Source organism: Heliangelus exortis, chromosome 11, assembly GCF_036169615.1.
Source record: "Heliangelus exortis chromosome 11, bHelExo1.hap1, whole genome shotgun sequence".
Lineage (NCBI taxonomy): Eukaryota > Metazoa > Chordata > Aves > Apodiformes > Trochilidae > Heliangelus > Heliangelus exortis.
This window is the reverse complement of record NC_092432.1, coordinates 1,647,605-1,666,380: the sequence shown is the minus strand read 5'-3', so window position 1 is coordinate 1,666,380 and position 18,776 is coordinate 1,647,605. Positions and strand designations below refer to the sequence as shown.

Here is an 18,776-nt window from a genome sequence, read left to right as displayed (position 1 = left end):
CTCCTCTTGGCAGCCCCTTGGGGAAGTTGGGAGCATCTGAACTCAGCTGCCATCTCCAAATGTAGAGGAGTGGTGGTTGCTTTGGGGTTTTTTCTTTTTTTTCTAAATCAAAAGGAGGAGTTTAGTGGGAAGAACAAACAGTCCAAATGAGAGGTGATCTCTCTCAAAGAGCAGGGATCTTTGAGAGCATTGAGGGGATGAAAAACTCCTTATTCCTGGTGTTTGCTTTGCTACAAACCTTTATTTTGCTTTGGGAAAGTCAATGAGCTTCATTGCTTTGGGGGGGGTAGTAAAAACTTATTCTCTCCATAGAGATAGGTTGCAAATTAGATATTTGTTAATTCTTTTCTATAAAGCAAAGTGCTAAATAGATGTATTAATTATTAGTTTCCTCTGTGGCAGTGGGATAATGTGCACTGCAAACCTCAGTTTGACACAGTTACTGCTATTCCTAGACCTTGAATGACAGTACTGCTAAAACTGCACCAGAAATAGGAAAATTTAGTGATGCTGGGCAAATGGAGGGGAGAGAGAGATGGCATGGGATCAGCTTTTGAATTACAAATGTGCTGCGTGGGTCATTTTTTTTTTTTTCTTTTTTTATGAGTGTTGTTCATTTGGCCACAGTTCAGGGAAAGCTGAGATTTTATCCAGCTTTGCTCTGAAGCCCTGTGGATATTGCACACAAAAGCCAGAATCTGCTACAAGAATAAATGCTTACTTTTCCTGGTGCAGACCAGATGCAGGGCCACTAAGGAACTACTTCCCATGTTTTAAGAAAAATTCACAACCTGTAGCCAGAGCTCTTGCATTTTGGAGCACACTGGCAACTTATTTGTCTCACTTTTAAAACCCAGCTTCTGCTTGTGGTTTTTAATAAGACCCCCTTGGAAATACATAACTTATTTTCTTCCTGGTTTCTTTTCCTGTTTTCCTTACCCCCTTTTTTTTTTTTTTTTTTTTTTCACAGGCTGCTGTTAGTGGATATTTAAGATTTTTGTGGTCTTGTAAGATTAATGAGAGGGATATAAAAGTGATGGGCTTTGCAAAGAGGAGTTTGTGTCAGTGAAGGGTGAGGGGAGGGAATGGATCTGGGAGAGGGTAAACCTGAAGCTCAGTGCTTCCCTGCTATCATGTTGCTTGGATCACTTTGCTTCATTTGCACTGCTGCATTCCCCAGGCTTCAACTTTTATTTTTAAAGAAGGAGAATGGGGGCAAGGAAGAGTTTTTTTCCCCACCTAGAGTGAAGAGCTGCAAAAGGCTCCACGAGGAAAATCAGAAATAACATCTTTTAAAGTGTGGGGTTTGTTGCTGTTTTGCTTTTTTTTTTTTTTCTTTCCTGATCCAGGATCTTACAAATTAATTCATGTTTAAAAAAAAAACCAACCAAACAACAGGAAACAAAAAAAACAACCCTCACACACACCACCACTACCAACAAAAAAACCCAACCCCAAAACAACAGCAAAAAAACCCCAATCAGGCCTGGAAATCACATTTGTTACGCAATGTAACGTTCTCTTATTTACTCCTCCCTCTTTTTCAGACAGTTACAGAGGATTTATTAAAGAAAAAAAGCAAAACTTCGATGTTTTGTAATTCTTTCTTCTCCCTTCTCTGTTTTTGCTATTAGGAGTCACTCTTGCCCTTTGTTCTGGGAGCAGCAGTAGCCAGGAGAGTTGGGAGCAGCAGTTTCAAGAGTTAAACTTCCCTGCTAAGTGGTTTGTAACAACACAGAACCAGGGATCAATCCCTGTTCATTCAGCCTGAGGGGTTTTTTGTTCCTTTCTTAGGGACACCACGGTGGTGTCCTGACCATGCCTCATGCTCTTGTGCAAGCAATTAAATCACCTGATTGCATTCCTGGAGCCTGGCTCTCTCTTCATTCCATATATTTTTTTTTTTTTTCCTGCTCATAACTACCCTCAGTGTGGAACAACCTTCCCACTGGATACCTCTTGGTCAGTGTTGTGACCCTTCAGCCTCTGGTTAACTTCTCAGGCATCATTTACCAAGCACCCAATCTTCTTGAGCTGTGTCCTGTGCAGCATCTGGGTGCCCAATCATTATCTTTATTGCCAACACCCACAACATGGGCTGGGCCAAACCTGCTGGGAGGCATCCAGCTGCTCCTCTGCCCCAGCACAGCCACCCAAGGCATCTTCTGGCCATGAAATTATCATTCAAGGGTGGACAAGAGCAGGATTCTGCTGTTCTTCTCAATGGGCTGATCCCTGGCAACACTGTCTTCTCCTCTCTCCTTCTCCTTTATCTTGTCATCCCAGGGCTTTGTTATTCTGATTCATTGAATTAATTTCTTTGTTATAAACCACTGCTAACTGGCAGCAGCTCAGCAATCTCCCTGTGTTCTGGCTTTGTTTTTCATCTTGGAGGCTCTGGTAGCCTACGTGCTCTCACTCACAGGTGGTGATAACTACAGCTCATCAAATTTCCCCCAGAAAAACAGCCTGGTGGATCACAATATTTTCCTCATCCTAATCCTGCAAGTCCAGGGTATGTGCTGGTTGTGAAAGATGCTCTGGAACACCCAGTGACAGTCAGAGTCTGCAGCACTTGCTTGGTCTAAACCTTGACACCATCAAAAGAAAAGCTCTTCACTGCTTTTGGTATTTAATCCCACCCTGCAGGACAGAGAGACTTTGAAGATGATGCTTCATCCAGTTCTGAATGTTTGGCCAAGGAAGTTTTGGTGTTTTTAGAAGAAGTCCTGTCAGGTAGTATGGAGTAATAATAAATAATAGTAATAAATGTGTCAGCTCAGTTGTACAGGGAGGTCTGCTCAGCACAGGCTGGTTAAAAGCAAGGTTAGAGGGAGGAGGAGTTCACTAACATTTCAGTGCTTAAATTCTGCTAATTTTTATGAAGCTTTGATGTGCTGAACTCTCAAAGTGGTTTTGGGAATAAAAAAAGCTCAGAGTGTCCTTCAGGACGGGACCAAGAAAGGGTGGAAGCTGTGTGCTGTGGAGTTTATTATCTGATTATTCTGCACGTGGATCTGAGAGTTATCAGTTTGGGTCATGCCTGAGGGTTGTGGACTCCAGAGCCAGTCAGAAGCATCCTCAGCTCTGGGGCATGCTAACAAAAGTCTGTGCTAATGCAGCTTTGGGTTTTCATGAAGAACAGGTAGAGCTTCCTAACCTGTGAAGAAGTGGATGATAATCATCTGCCAGGTTAGAGCTGAGCCAGCTTGTGGTGTGATGCTGAGGGGCAGGAGCCAAGGAGGGAAGGGAGGAGATGAGATAGGGCAGAACTGTGGGGATGGGAATGTGTTGGACAGGAGGAATCTGTCTCACCAGGGCTTGGAGCAGCTGCCCCTGAGATGCCCCTAAGACATCTAAATGGGTGCTCAAGTCAGTTCTCATGTTTGATCAAACATTTCCATCTACAAATGGGCATTTAATCAGCTAAGGAACACACAGGCACTGGCTGTGGTGACACTGGAGTTTTGTATCTACACAGAGAGGTCCCTTGAGGAGGGCAGAGTGTTTGCTCATCTGATCCTGTGTCCCATCTCAGCCCTGCCAGCTGCTTGTTGATTTGGCAAAAATATTCCTTGAGGGTTGAGGCAGGACAGCAGAAAGAAATAAAGCTGCTTTGTTACTTCCCCATGTTCTTCCTGAAAACATGCAGATGATGTTGTTTTGTCCTAAGTCCTGTAACAGAGAGCCTGAGGAGAGATTTCACAATCATAAAAATGTGATTAGCCCCCAGGACTTTGGGGAAATATCATTTCTTTTTCCTTATCTTCCTACTGGGGGGAGAGGTTATTATATTTGCAAATGAAACATATGGCTCTGTCATCTTGAAAAGTCTTTTCAGAAAAGATTGTAGAGAAATCCATCTCTTCTGCCTTTCAGACTCTTTACCCTCCAGCTGACTGGGAAGTTTGTTCCAGAGGTATCCTAGGAAAAGTAGGGAGAGAACCATCCTCCTGAGTACTCCCAAAGTACTCCCCCTTTGTGCTAACCCCAGCCCAAGTGTTCATGCTGATGTCCCTCTGGAAAGTGCTGCTGGTGGTGACTGGGAACAGTTACAACACCTGCCACACGTGTGTTTTCTGTGGCATACTTGGAAAAAAAGTCTCTGAGTCATCCTTTTTCTCCTTTACCCTCAGCTGTTTCAACTTAAGTCTCTTTTTGTTAAATTTTGATATGTATTTTTCAATTTGTTCCACAGTGACAAGTGTAGGGGTCACCTAAGTCAAGTCTTGGCCCCACTGAAATCACTACTAAGGTTCCCAGCTTGCACAGAAGATCAGTTCTAGACCCCATTGCCCTCCTTGTGAGTCTCCCACCAGGGAAGACCAATTTCTGCTTGGTTTTTTGGTTTTTTTTTTGGTGTAAGGACACACATGGACAATGTGCCAGATTCTCAGCTGGTTGGTCACCCTGTCACAGAGCAGCCTGAAGAGAATGAATGACCCAAGAGTACAACATGAAGAAATAAACAATAAATACAGACTGTAAGTCCTGACTGTGGGCATTGGGCATTTTTTAGGGCTGTAACACACTTGAAAGGCTTTTAGATGTTTTTTAAACTCTACCAACAAGTCCCTGGGTGATGGCATGGACTCCTCTTGAACTTTATACATAATAGGGATGTGATGGCTTTTCCTGCTCCCCTAAATCAAGGGCTTGTCAGTAAGAGCTGGGTTTGGTTGTGGTTTTATTTCCTCAGTGTTGTAGCAGGGTTTACAAGAGGTGTGTGTATAACCAAGCTTTTGGGAAAAATCTTAGGGCAGCCAGGACTGGTGCATCCCCTGTCTGAATAATTGTGTGGTTTACTTTGGGCTTGGAAGCTTGGCTGCCAGCACAAAGAACCAAGAGAAATAATGCTGAGTAAAATTTAAATTTTTTCTTTTTCTTTCTTTTTCGCCTTGACAACTTAAAAAGTAGAAATACTTCATTTCACCAAACAAAGTGTTTGGTTTCAGTCATTAAGAAAAGCAAGGGAAATGAAGGGTTGGATTTCAAAGAAAGTGCCTGGGGGCAGTTCCCATTTAGTGGCTCCGGGAGTGGAGCCCTCGTTCTGGATGGAGGAGACCCTGCTCCACTCATTCCTCTGCTGGAGAGGACTGGAACACCTTTGTTTGTTGTGCTTCCCAGGAAGGTTTGCTAGGAATAGGCTACTCTGGGGTGAGGAGAGGATTAGGTGAAAAATGAGTTGGAGGAGACAAAGGTTAGGTGTAAAAATAAAGGAAAGCCACGATGAAAAAAAAATCAGCTTTTTTTTCCCTTCAAGCTGCAATTTAGAAAATTAAACCTTGCTTGATTGTAATGTCTGTGAACCTTGTTTAAAGAAAAGGTACCTATGAACATTTTGGGTGATTTTGTCACAATTGACATTCTCTCTGTATTTTTAATGTCCAGTTTTATTAGGATGTATTTTAAGGTGCTGTACCTTGACGTGCACAGCATAAACTGTTGAGAGCTGTGCAAAGGGCTTGTTCACAAATGCTTAATAGCCACAAAATTGATGTTTTCTTACCTGCTCTTACCTCTGCTTCCAAATGAACCTCTTTTCAGAAAATCAGGAAACCCAGAGCAAGGCTGTTACAGATAACCAACATTTTACAGATTTCAGTTTACATCTCTTTGCCCTGGTGAGGCCACTTCTGGAATATTGTGGTCCCTCAGTTCCAGCAGGACAGGGAACTGCTTGAGAGAGTCCAGCACAGAGCCACCAAGATGCTGAAGGGAATGAAACATCTCCTGGTGAGGAAAGGCTGAGGGAGCTGAGGGGCTCTGCAGCTTGGAGGAGAGGAAACTGAGGGTGACCTCAGCAATGTTTGTAAATGTGTAAAGGGTGAGTGTCAGGAGGATGGAGCCAGGATCTTTTCAGGGGTGTCCAAGGGTAGGATATGAGGTTATGGGTACCAGTTAGAGCATAGGAGGTTCTGTGTAAACATCAGAAAAAGCTTTTTCACTGTGAGATGTGACAGGACACTGGAGCAGGCTGCCCAGGGAGGTTGTGGAGTCTCCTTCTCTGGAGACATTCAGACCCCACCTGGACGTGGTCCTGAGTGACCTACACTGGGTGATCAGTGTGGATCAGCTGGATGGCAGGAGGGCTCTGCAGAGGGACCTGGACAGACTGGAGAGTTGGGCTGATCCCAAGGGGATGAGGTTCAACACAAGAACCCCCTGGGGAGCTCCAGGCTGGGCACAGAGTGGCAGAAAGGGAGCTGGGAGTCTGGATTGCCAGGAAGCTGAAGAGGAGGCAGCAGTGTGCCCAGGTGGCCAAGAAGGCCAATGGCATCCTGGGCTGGCTCAGGAAGAGCGTGGCCAGCAGGTCCAGGGAAGGGATTCTGCCCCTGTGCTCAGCCCTGGGGAGGCCACAGCTTGAGTCCTGTGTCCAGTTCTGGGCCCCTCGGCTCAGGAAGGAGCTTGAGGTGCTGGAGCAGGTCCAGAGAAGAGCAAGGAGGCTGGGAAGGGATCCAGCAGAATTCCTGGGAGGAAGGGCTGAGGGAGCTGGGGGTGTTGAGGCTGGAGAAGAGGAGGCTCAGGGGAGACCTCATCACTCTCTCCAACTCCCTGAAAGGAGGTTGGAGCCAGGGGGGGGTTGGGCTCTGCTCCCAGGCAACTCTCAGCAAGACAAGAGGGCACAAGAGGTCTCAAGTTGTGCCAGGGGAGGTTTAGGTTGGACATGAGAAAGAATTTCTTTCTGGAGAGGGTGCTCAGGCATTGGAATGGGCTGCCCAGGGAAGGGGTGGATTCTCCATCCCTGGAGATATTTCAAAAGAGCCTGGATGTGGCACTCAGTGCCATGGGCTGGGAACCACGGGGGGGAGTGGAGCAAGGGTTGGACTTGGTGAGCTCTGAGGTCCCTTCCAACCCAGCCAATTCTATGATTCTATGATTGGACTCAGTGGCCTTACAAGGTCCCTTCCAACCCCTAACATTCTGTGACATCTCAGCCTGAAGCCTGGCACCTTGGTGCCTCCTTGCAGCAGCTTTTGGGGACCAGCACCTTTGGGGATGGTGTCAGCATGGCCCGTGCTTCCAGCCTCCCGCTGCCCTCTTCACGTGAAGAGCGTTTTATGGGAAGTGGTGAGTTCAACACAACATTTCCTGCAGCTCTGAATCCCTCTCCCCTCTGTGTTCTTCCTGCAGGTCCTTGGATGGCAGACTGCAAGTATCCCACAGGAAAGGTCTTCCCCATGTGATCTACTGCCGGCTCTGGCGGTGGCCAGACCTTCATAGCCACCATGAGCTGCGGGCCATGGAGATGTGCGAGTACGCCTTCAACATGAAGAAGGATGAAGTCTGTGTCAATCCTTATCATTACCAAAGAGTGGAAACTCCAGGTACTGCTGGCCCCAGTCCCTCCTCAGCTTTTTGGGTACCAGCAAAAGGGATTTTTCTAGGTTTGTGCGTTTGAAAATGGAAGAAAGCAGCAGGCGTAGGGGTTGCGAACCCAAAGTGTATCTATTATTGATGGTAATCACTTACTGTACACAGTGGAATAATTTATGAGGCTGCCCTCAGGGGAGAAATATTTTAAATCAATAAAAGCCCAGTCGAGTGGGTTGCATTGTTGCCATATTCCTAATGTGCCATCATGTGCATGTAAACAGCTCGCTGGCATAGAAGGTATGAGTATGAACTATGGCAGTGCTCAGTGCATCCCTAATTGTTGGTATTAAATTAAGGGTAAGCTTACTGTTAAGTTGAAGTGGATCTAAGAATAGCTTCCAACACAACAGAACTTCCTGTTCTGAAGTCTCCTTCTGCCTCTCACACAGACTTTTCATCTGGAGCTGCAGATAGTTCTGCTGCGTGTCAGTACAAATCTGCAGAACCAGTCTGGATGTTTATGCTAATCCTACCTTGCTGTTCCATTTTATCTGAAGTGTATTCCTTTTCAATCACGTGGAATAACTTCTCTGAATTTTTGTTTATTCCAAGACTTTGCCTTGGAAGGGGCAGCCAGGCAGCCAAGGTGTGCTCAGAGCAGCACCTATCCCCTCCCCAGCTGAGCTGTGTTCCCAGCAGCATCTCGAGCTGCTGCTGTTATTTCAGAAGCAAGTATCAAATTTTGCCCCTTAATTAGCAACTTCGGTGCTGCTCCAAACTGGTTTCTCTTCATTTTCTAGGCTTTCAGTCACTTTATTTTAAAGCTGCTGTGCTTTGGGTTCTCTTTTGCTTTCCCATTTGTGCAGTGTTACCTCCAGTGCTGGTGCCTCGGCACACGGAGATCCCGGCTGAGTTTCCGCCATTAGACGATTACAGTCACTCTATTCCAGAGAACACTAACTTCCCAGCAGGTATTGAGCCACAGAGCAACTACATTCCAGGTACAGTATATCTTCCATGCAGCAAGCAGAGGGAAAAGGCTCACATTGCACAGTGAATTTATGTCTCTGTGCCAAGCTGGATGACTGGAAAGTCTTTCTTTCCATCGTGACGATGAGGCGAAGGAGTGGGAGCCTCTACAAAAATAGATGAAAGCTGTAAATGTAGGCAGACAGCAGTGCTGTGGAGAGTTTTGTGGTGTTTTCTTCTAAACTCACCTCTTCCCTTCTGTAGTACACGCTCAGCTGATTGTGAAATCTAAAGCTGAATGTTCTCTTAGCAAGTTTAGGTTTGAATGAAATTCAGCCATTTTAATTGGAGTAAAACTCGCTAAATTTCTGATGAAATTGAGCTCTTCTATTTATGTGTCTCTCTCTTACAAGCAATTTACACCTTATTTGCATGGGCAAGCTATGCAGCTGCACACCAGGAGAGGAGAAATATGTGGACAGAAAACTGTCTAAATGGTTTAAAGTTTTATGGGACTGAAAATCCGGATTTTTTTGTTTCCCCTCTCTTCTGTTATTCACAAGTGTGCTGTAACTATCAGCCTGGTTGTGCCAGCTCCTCCTTTTTCAGCAGCTTGAGGAAGAAAAGTAATAAAAAAGAAATTTAGCTCCTTCTGAATAACAAAGTAAATGTTTTGGGTGTCTACCATCCAGACTGCATCCTGTTGCAATGACAGTATGATAATTTTATGCTTCTAGAGACACCTCCTCCAGGCTATTTGAGTGAGGATGGAGAAACCAGTGACCACCAGATGAACCCCAGCATGGATGCAGGTAAGTCAACTTTTGCCATTTGCTGCAGCTTTCTAAGACACATCAGAGACTCTTTCAAAGTTTTTCTTTGGGGCACTGAAGAGGTGAGGTGGTGGTTTGGGGTATTTAATCCCTGTAGAAGTGCAAATGTAGCCTCACATCACATAAAAAGCACAGGGCTTGATGTTTTAATTACTGCTGGTGAAAGGTACAGCATGTTCCTGTTCTCCCCAACATCCATCATTAGATATTACTAAGCAAGAGCCTGAAACAGCAGAGACACTTCTAAGGGTGACAGCTTGTGTTGTATTTGAGTCCCTGCATCTGCATACACATGAAAATTTTCCACTCTTTTTGCAGAGCCATTTTTCTGATCATTTGCTTGTTTATGTACTGAAATATCCAGCTGAACTAGGCTTGAGGTGACCACTGAGGCATTTGTTTTGAAATAGGTTTATCATTCAGTGGATACAGCCCAAAGAAAGTTGAAAGTCTGGGGTTTACTTCTCAGAAAAAACAGGTTTAGGGTGAGCAGACTTAGTGATCTTGCTAACCTGCATCTACACTTGAAAAGGAAACATCTTTCTGGGAGTAACTGAGGCATCTTGTTGATCTGGGTGGTGTCACTGCTTGCAAGAACCATTGATTCAGATTCTGAATCTGTAAAACTGATGCTTGAAAAGCAAAACCCACATCCTTGCTTAGGAGGGCTGATGCTTTCCAAGAGGGGTATGCAAACACCTGGCACTTAAATAAAAAAACACACAGAAAGACCCAAAGGGGTGCAAATAATGCACACAAATATCTTGGTTGCTCTGCATGTCTTCAGCCACAGAGCATGAGGTTTCTGGAAGAGGGAGGAATGATCTGCAGTCTTTCACCAGAGTTACACAGCTGGGGGAAGGCAGTGTGGGTTTGTTTGTCTACATCACACATAAGCCTGGTGGCACACTCCATTTTAGTGCACACAATTATTGGGAATGTGGTTGGCATGTGGAATGCATGTATGGCTTTTTGGAAAGTGGACTGGAATAGGATTGGCCTGGAAGATGCTATAAATACCCAGTTCATGTGTAAGTGCTCAATCCCTTCCTTCAGATGTTGTGGATTTCCCTCTGTACAGAAAAACAAATTTTAGAGAAACCAGCTGAACTCACTGGAAGGGGAAAAATAAAAATGGGCTGTGCCACTTGTCTGCATCCATGTGGAAATTGCTCTGGATCTCCAAGTGCAGATGCTGGAAATAAATGCACAGGATGTATGGACCAAATTTAAGTGGCTGAGGTTGTCTGACAGTTGTCTGTACAGCTTGATCCAATACTCCCTTGTCCCCAGAGCAGGAAGATTTGCTGAGATAAAACACTGTGGTTTTGACTGTTAAGAGTGTGTTTTGTGCCTAGCAATGTAAAATCAAGCTCTTGGATGCCCAGCTCACTGGGTTTGACTGTAGCTGTCATGACAGCACCTGGGCTTGGTGAAATAAACCAGCCAACCTCATGCTTAGTTCTGAAAATTAATGGGTTAAGCTCAAATGAGGATGTTTTGGAGATGCTTAGCAGTATTGCAGCAAGCTGGTGTAAGTAACAGTGTTTGGAAGCTCATGGAAAGAATAATAAACATCAGAGAAGCTGCTGGTGTCACCAGATGAGACTGCAGTGGGTTAGCCCTCCAACAAGCCTGGGCAGCACTGAAGGTTTTGTGCAAGGATTTTGGTTTTTTCTCTTGTGCAGATGCCATGCTAATAATAATAATTATAATGTCTTGATTTTCAGGTTCTCCAAACTTATCACCAAACCCTTTGTCTCCAGCACACAATAATCTGGGTGAGTATGAGAGAACTGTGTGTAATTACAGCCAAGACAGTGACATTTTCATGGTGATGTTATTTCTTGAGGTTGTGATTGCTGCTGATGTTCTGTTCTGCTAATCCTCTCTGACCGCAGTCACAGTGGTTCATGGCAACTCTGTATCAAGTAAAGAAATCTGAATTTACATCAGAGAGTTAAATAAAAAAAGCAAGAAATGCTGGCAGACAGACACCTGAAAGAAGGAGAGGACTGCAGCAAAAACACACTTGTTGAATTACATGAATTTCCAAGGAATATGTCTGTCTGTCTGTCTGTCTTGAGGTGGGTTTGTGTTGTTAGATTTTTGAAGGACACAGATTGAGGTTGGATTTCACCTCCTGGAAAGTTACTTTGTAAAACTGTAGTGCTTACTGGTCTCTTTTGCAGTTTACCAGAGTGCCTTGCAATTGTTTTGGTTTTTTTTTTTTTTATATTATATACTTGGTGTTAAATTCATTATATCACAAATGCTGTTGTCCACTTTTTGTGGACAGAGGGCTGAGGTCCAGCTCTGCCTGCACAGCTTCCTCAGGCAATCATCTCAGCTGAAGGGCAACAAATGGATTAAATCCTCCCAAAAAACCAGCTCAGGAGCAAACCCACCTCCCCAGCAGAAAAAATATGCAATTACACAGTGCAGAGAAGGTTTGGTTGGCAGTGGTTGGAGACTCCTAAGAAATCTGTGAGTGCTGGGATGGTGTCAGAGCACAGGGAAAGCAGTCAGAGCATCCTTGGACTGTAAAGGCTTAAAATAAACTGGAGCCCTCATGTCCCAGTGCCCTTACCCACTGGAACAACTGATGGGCCAGGTGAGCACTTGGTACAGGGTGGCACTGAGCATGAGCTGAGCCAGTTGGTTGGTGTGCAGCTGGAGAGTCCAAACCAATGGAGTTCTTCCCTTAGGAATGCTAAGAGCAGAGGTGTAAAAGTCATGGATAACCTTAGTTGAGCCTCAGAGGTGTTTGTGGAGTCTTATGCCTGGAAAAATGTTGTAGGTGAGCTACACTGAGGCACTGGGGGCTTTTGCTGACAGACCAGCCACTTGGTTTTCTTTAAACAAACTCAAGCTCCAACCTTCAGTTCTGTTTTTTTCCCCCACCTAACTCCATCCTGGGCACCAGGAATACAGCCCAGCCCTAAGTGCTGTGCCAGGCCCCTGGTGTCACTGATTCAGTCCCTAACCTGCAGAGAGTAAATAGGAGGAAAGCTGAAGAAGGAACAGCAGTTGAACAAAGGGGGGCTATACCTTTGGGATAATAGAAGTTTTGTGGCCATTTCTGAACCTCTGTTATCTCTGAAGCAGCTCTGCCCTTTATTTTCATACCTGCAGCCATAAAAGGTCTGATCTCCAGCAGTTTGAGCTCTTACCCCATCTGAGATTGCTCTCAAGGGTCTGTCATAAAAAGCAGTCCTGGCTCTGGCTTAGCTGCAGGATCAGTTCTCTGAATGTTCATTAAGCCAGCAGACAGAGGCCACTTGAGATTACTCTTGAATCTTACAGCTATGGTTAGAGCTGTAAAGTTTACATATGCTTTTAATCCTGGCACAGGGTACTTTGACACTGCTCCAAAATTTGTCACTCATTGGCTGACTCGTGGATATCTTGGGGCTGTTGAAGGGGGGGATTTCTTTTCTTTTTTATTTTATTTTATTTTGCCCTTTTTTTTAATTTATTAAAAGCATAGAATATATTGCCATGCTGCCACTACATTTTTATTTAACTGCTAAAGCCTGAGAAGAGAATACATAGCTGACTTATTTTTATTTCTTTTTTTTTTTTTTTTTTTTAATCCATTACGCTCCAGTGTGCTCCTAGGAGTTAATAAGAATTTCTGGCTTTTTTTTTTTTTTTTTCATCCTAAAAATAAAAAGCCAATTACATGTAACAAAACCAACCTGGCAAGTTGACCATGGCATCTGCCTTAAATAAGGAAGAAAGGATTTTCTAGGAAAGGGGCCCCAGCCCAGATCCTTTCTAACAAGGACAGTGGTTCTTAGCAGATGCTGCTCAGCTGATGGGGCTGTCAGATGTCTAAAGGACTGGCTGGTGACAAAACTAAGTAGGAGCAGGTGAAGCTGGTTAACCACAAGGAATCTCTTTGTAGTCCTAAGGAGCAGACATCAGAAAAGCAGTTGAACTTACCAACATTAAAAGCTACCTCCCAAGTTTTGCAAACCAAATATTTATTGCTCTCGGGCGAGAACTTCCACGAATGAAGAAGTTCTTACCTCTTTTTAAAACAATTTATTGTGAATTTTTGCATGTGAGGAAGCTACAGAATAATAACTGGCATGTAGCTTTGCAACTCTTAAGCTGTCAAATGCCAAATTTTAATCATCTGTGCCTGCTATGTGACACATCTAAAGTTAGGGTCAGTTTATAGCCTTGTAGGTGAAAAAACCCTCCAGCCTGGTGGTCTCTCCAGCCCAGAAAGGGGTTGCCCAGGCCTGGAGAGCAGAACAACTTCTCAGCTTTGCAGGTTGTCTCTTTCTGAAGTTAGTTTGTGGCTGGTGGCCTGCAAGTCCTCCTCCTTTGGCTGTGCTCTGTAATTCTGTGGGTAAGCAGAATACTCAAGGGTCTAAGGCTGGGCTTTGATCTGCAGGACTTTAAATCAGGTTTTCCCTTTGTGTTTGTTCAGAAAATACAAATTTAAAAGAACTGTGCAGTGAGAACTATCAGCAAGCTCTGAACAGCAGCAGAACATGGTGGGGTTTGGCAGTTTTGCCATTTAACAAAAAATTCTGCAGTATTGATGTTTGGTCAGAACTACCTGAAGCTTTTGAGACAGTTTACTTTGTGTAAGTTGAGCTTTGAACTTTAGGACCATATTCCAGAGAATTCTAAAGGCATTAAACTATCAGGAGGCAAATAACTTGGATGATAAAAGCAAAGTTTGGGGTTTTTTTCTTTAATTTGTGGTGTGTGTGTTTCAGCATAAAGCTCTACAACTGGAATATGGGGTTGAAGGAACTCAGGGCATTTCAGCTTTCCATCCTCAGGCACAGAAGTGTTGCAAAGTAACATACAGGGATTCTTTTTTTTGGTTTTTCTACCTTTGATTTGGTAGCATCCTGGGTTTTTAGTCCAAATATTCAGTTGTCAAATTTTTTATTTGTCAAACATAAGCTTGAAATGGAAGTTGCAGCCCTCCAGTTGTTCGGGTTTGAATCTTTCGAGGTCCCTTCCAACCCCGAAGTTTCTGTGAGTCTGTGGCTCCTCTGAATGACTGAAATACAAACTGGAAAAAACACTTTAAAAAAAAAAAAAAAAACAGCCAAAATCCAACCCAAATGAAAGAAGAGTTGCCAGCATTCTGTGGACACTGGGAATGGAGTCCAGGAGCTCGTGCTGGCCGGGGGCCAGGCCTGCGGTTGTGTGCGTATTGTTGTGTGGGAGCCACGCAGTCCCTGGGGGGCAGGAAAGCCATTGTCACTCTTTGCTCCCCAGAAGATGTGACGTAAAAGCTGCCAGGGAACTGAGCACACATCCCCTGTGGTCAGATCCCTCAGGAACAGGAGCCTCTGGTTACTCCCTGTGTTGAAACACTGGTTCCCAAAGCGGCGAAAAGGCAGGGAAAAGGGGTGTGCACCCCTCCTTCTGGGCAGCTTGCTGAGGAGGGAGTTGGGATTGATCCAACTGGAGAACATCTCTTAGTTCCTTCTGATGCAGAGGGTGGAATGGAATCCAACACGTTGACTCAAACATGCATCAAGAGGAGTGTGGCCAGAAAGTGAAGAGAGGTGATTCTCCCCTTCTACTCTGCACTTGGGAGACCCCCACCTCGAATACTGCATCCAGTTCTGGTGTCCCCACCATGGATCTGTTGGAACAACTCCAGAGGAGGCCCCACAAAGATGATCCAGGGGCTGGAGCAGCTGAAGGAGCTTGGATTGTTCAGCCTGGAGAAAAGAAGACTCCAGAGGGACCTTAGAGCTGCCCCCCAGTCCCTGAAGGGAAACTACAGGAGGCTGGAGAGGGACTTTTCCTAAGAGTGTCCAACCACAGGACACCTACAGGAGAACCTACAGGGAACCTACAGGAGGCTGGAGAGGGACTTTTCCTAAGAGTGTCCAACCACAGGACAAGGGGGAATGGATTTAAACTGGAGGAGAAGAGGTTTAGGCTGGATATTAGGAAGAAATTCTTCAGGACAAAGGTGGTGAGACTCTGGAGCAGATTGTCCAGAGAAGCTGTGGCTCTCCCCTCCCTGGAGGTGTCCAAGGCCAGGTTGGATGAGGCTTGGAGCATTTCTTTGGATGAGAGGTGTCCCTGCACATGGCAGGGAGCTTGGAGTGGACAATCTCTAAGGTCCATTCCAAGCTCAGCCATGCTGTGGTTCTATGAAACTGGGCTGAGTGTGCAGAGCAGCCAACAGGTTTGGGTTTTTTTGTTCCTCTGCAGCTGAACCTTTAATTCTTCCACCTTGTCAGGCAGCTGCAATGTGGGAAGCAGCATCCTAATTCTCAGTGCTCCCTTGTGAAAGCAAAGCTGTAGTGGGGCAAGGCTGAAACTGTGTGGAGCTGATTCAGGCAGGATTTGCTTGGGTTTAACCTCATGTCTTAGTTGGTTTGTTACCCCCCCTCAGGATCCTTTGGCTTTAGCAGAGCTGCATTCTCTTACTTGTCCCCAAACAGTAAATCTGCAAATTGAAAGGGAATATTCAGGAAATATTCAGGAAACACAGGAGATAACTCACCCTTCCCATGATGGCCTAAGCTGGAGCTTAAGACCACAAATCCCAGGAGAAAGCAGCAGCATGAAAGGCTTGGGCACATTTTTTTCAGGGGCAAATTTTTCTTCAAAATAGGATCTGTTGGTTTGTGTCTTTCCTCAAATGGGAAAGAAGCCAGAAATAAAATTTCTGTGCATCCTTCAGCAGGGAATCCACAGTTCCCTGGAGTCTCAACCAGGCAGAGGTGGTTTCTGAAGGAGAGGACCACAAAACCAGAGAGAGATCAATGCAGGCTTTGGTGGTTTTATAACTTGAATTGTACCAATCTGAGGACATTACTTAAGGCTCAGCACAAGTTGATTTGATTTTTCTGGAGCTGAGCAGCCTTTCCATTTGAAAAACACTTGCTGTGGAATAAAAGCAGAGCCATGTGGAACACAATCTGTGTTCCTAGAGTGGGTGGACACACCTTGAGAGACTGAATTAGTGCTGGTGTTTGCTGGGCCTCTCTACAGATGGCTCTGGGGCCATGTGAAGCCCAGAGCCAGGTACCATGTGTAGGGATGATTGCCTTAGGTCAGTGATGAAACGAGGCTGGAAAAAATGTGGCACCTGTGACAGGGTCCAGAGGGACACCCAAATGTGTCACAGAGGAGAAAAAGGCAGGGGCAGGAAACTTGGGAGACTCCTGAATGTCTTCAGTGTCATCCGTGGGTGTCAGGAGAGGGGCTTGAAAATAGTTTAAAATGTGACAAAACTGCAGTTCTAGTTACCAGTTCTCTTAAACTGATGTAACAACCTCTTTGCTACTGAAAATTTTTATTTCAATTCTCCTGTTAGATTTTGCTTTGAGCATTGTCTTTCTCCATAGCAGGAAAATACTCTTTTTGTTTGGTGGGGGTAATGTGTGGAGGAGAGCAGGAACATGGAGTTTTGCTGGTGTTAGAGGATTTTTTTCAGGAAAGAGGGAGACTGTGGAAGAAGCTGGGAATGGGTATAAGCTCCCAAATTCACAGACTTTGAAGATCAGTTAAGGATTCCAGAGTTCCCCAGATGCATTTTTATTCTTTTTTTTTTTTTTTATTTGCTGTCAGCAAAGCTTGTAACAAAGCAGAAACCAAAGGTTTTTTCTGCTTATTAACTGCTTGGGAAACTCAAACTCAGTGATGGAGAGGAAACCAGGATGTCTTTTGGCTGAAGCCAACCTGTTTTTAAAGATTTGAGAGTAACAGCAGGTACCAGATGAGAAATGACTCTGAAACCTCTGTAGAGAGGAGGCTGGGATGGTAAAAAAACTGCCTTTGATTTTGTGGAGCTGATCTCTTAAACCCCAGATTCACCTAAACCTTGCAGGAGCAACAGATGGGAAAAGATGATGGAAAAAGCTGGGGTTTGCTGCTTGCTGTTAACTCTGGGGCCAGATGGGAAGTTGCTCTGTTCAGCTTTTAAGCACCATTTGAGTGGGGATGAAGTGATAAATTGGGGGGAGGATGGAGGGAATTCTTCTCTTGCTTTTATTTCTTGCATTGCACGTGGGGAATGGAGCAGTTATTGATCTGTTTAGTCTGCTTTCCACTGCCTCAGCTCAGCAGATTCTTGGCTTGCAGCAGGACTGGGCACCATCAAGTGCAGCATTTCCAAGAATATTTGACTTGAGGCTTCCTCTGCTGAAATCTCCCTGACTCCAGTGGGAGCAATTAAATCATCCAATGCCATTCCCATGTCCCACCTTCCCTGCCTGTGAAGTATTCCTGAGGCTGCCTCATCAGCTTCAGTCCTTCCCCTTCAGTCCACAGGCTGAGTCAAACCATAAGCCTGATAAAAGAGATGTGTTCCCATCTGGGGGGGAAATGGATTTGCTTTTGAAAATCTGAGATCAAGTGCACTGGAAGAAAGTGTCTTGAAGTTTGAAATCTCTCTGGTGACAGCATTATGTACAACTGGGGGTGCAGTGCAGACAACTCTGCTGGCTTCATCAGTGCCAGAGATCATATATTCCTCTTTTCAGGGGACTGACTACCCTACTTACCTAAGCTAAGTTGATTTTTTTTTTAAAAAAAAAATATTCTCCAAGCATGAAGAGAGTTAAGTGACACCCCCTTGTTAAGTGAGTAATATCTCTGCCTATTTGTGGTTGTTCCATGTGCTGAAAGCTTCAGGGCTGATGTAACTTTCTAGCTGCAGTCCATTAAAATCTGTCAAGCAATTCAAGTTTGGTGGTTCAAGTGAGCCTTAGGAACGAAGCAGAACAATATTTCAAACCATTTTTTTTTTTTAAATTTTTTTTTTATTATTATTTTTTTTCCCTTTTCCCCTTCCCTTCCTTGAGGGCCTCGTGATTCATTTCTGCTTTGGCTTTTATGCAGATCTGCAGCCTGTCACCTACTGTGAGCCAGCTTTTTGGTGCTCCATATCCTACTATGAACTCAACCAACGAGTGGGAGAGACTTTCCATGCTTCCCAGCCCTCCATGACTGTGGATGGATTCACTGATCCCTCCAATTCTGAACGTTTCTGCCTCGGGTTGCTCTCTAACGTCAACAGAAACGCAGCAGTGGAGCTCACAAGGAGACACATTGGTAATTTCCATTTCCTTGGTTTCCTCAGGGGCTTGCAAGGTGGAAATCTGCCTGTCAAGCTTTTGATTTAGGGCACTGCAATCTCTGAATATCCCTGGTGTTTCACCAGGCTCATCTTCCAGAAGGGAACACTGAAATTTCTGCGTGTTCTAGAGACAGGGTTTAAAGTTTTACATCCACCCTTCTGTATCTGGATGGATGCTTGTGGATTCCTTTTCCCTCCTGCACTCTTTTCCAGCTGGTTGTTTCAGAAATGGGAACGTGGAGCCTTGATTTTAATCTGTTTCCCCTTTTTTTTTCCTGCTTATTCTGCAAGGTAACATTCAGTCTGGTTTTCAGTTAAACTTGTGCTAAATAGAGTATCCCAGATTCATGTGATTTTAATAAGAGGCAAAATTGCTTCTGTTTTGCTGTGTTTTCCCCTGACTCCTATCAAAAATGAATCTGCTTTTTGTCTTGATTTTGCTCCCCTTTATCTCTTCTGCACAGTAAACTTTGATACAGGAGTGAATCTTTCCTTACTTTTTCCTAATATCCTTTTTATTACCAAATAAACCCCAATCTCACCAGGATTCAGAAATCAGTCTTTAAATGCAGCAG

The 18,776-nt window shown here is 44.6% G+C and overlaps 1 protein-coding gene across 2 annotated transcripts in view; it reads left to right on the top strand.

Moving 5' to 3' along the window:
* Positions 1-18,776, top strand: part of SMAD3 (SMAD family member 3) — a 77,385-nt gene that overhangs the window by 46,791 nt on the left and 11,818 nt on the right. For both annotated transcript variants that reach the window (XM_071754124.1, XM_071754126.1), the window contains exons 2-6: positions 7,135-7,328; positions 8,184-8,318; positions 9,024-9,098; positions 10,850-10,900; positions 17,964-18,176. In XM_071754124.1, the coding sequence (XP_071610225.1) occupies positions 7,135-7,328; positions 8,184-8,318; positions 9,024-9,098; positions 10,850-10,900; positions 17,964-18,176 (668 nt within the window). The remainder of the gene's footprint in view (positions 1-7,134; positions 7,329-8,183; positions 8,319-9,023; positions 9,099-10,849; positions 10,901-17,963; positions 18,177-18,776) is intronic.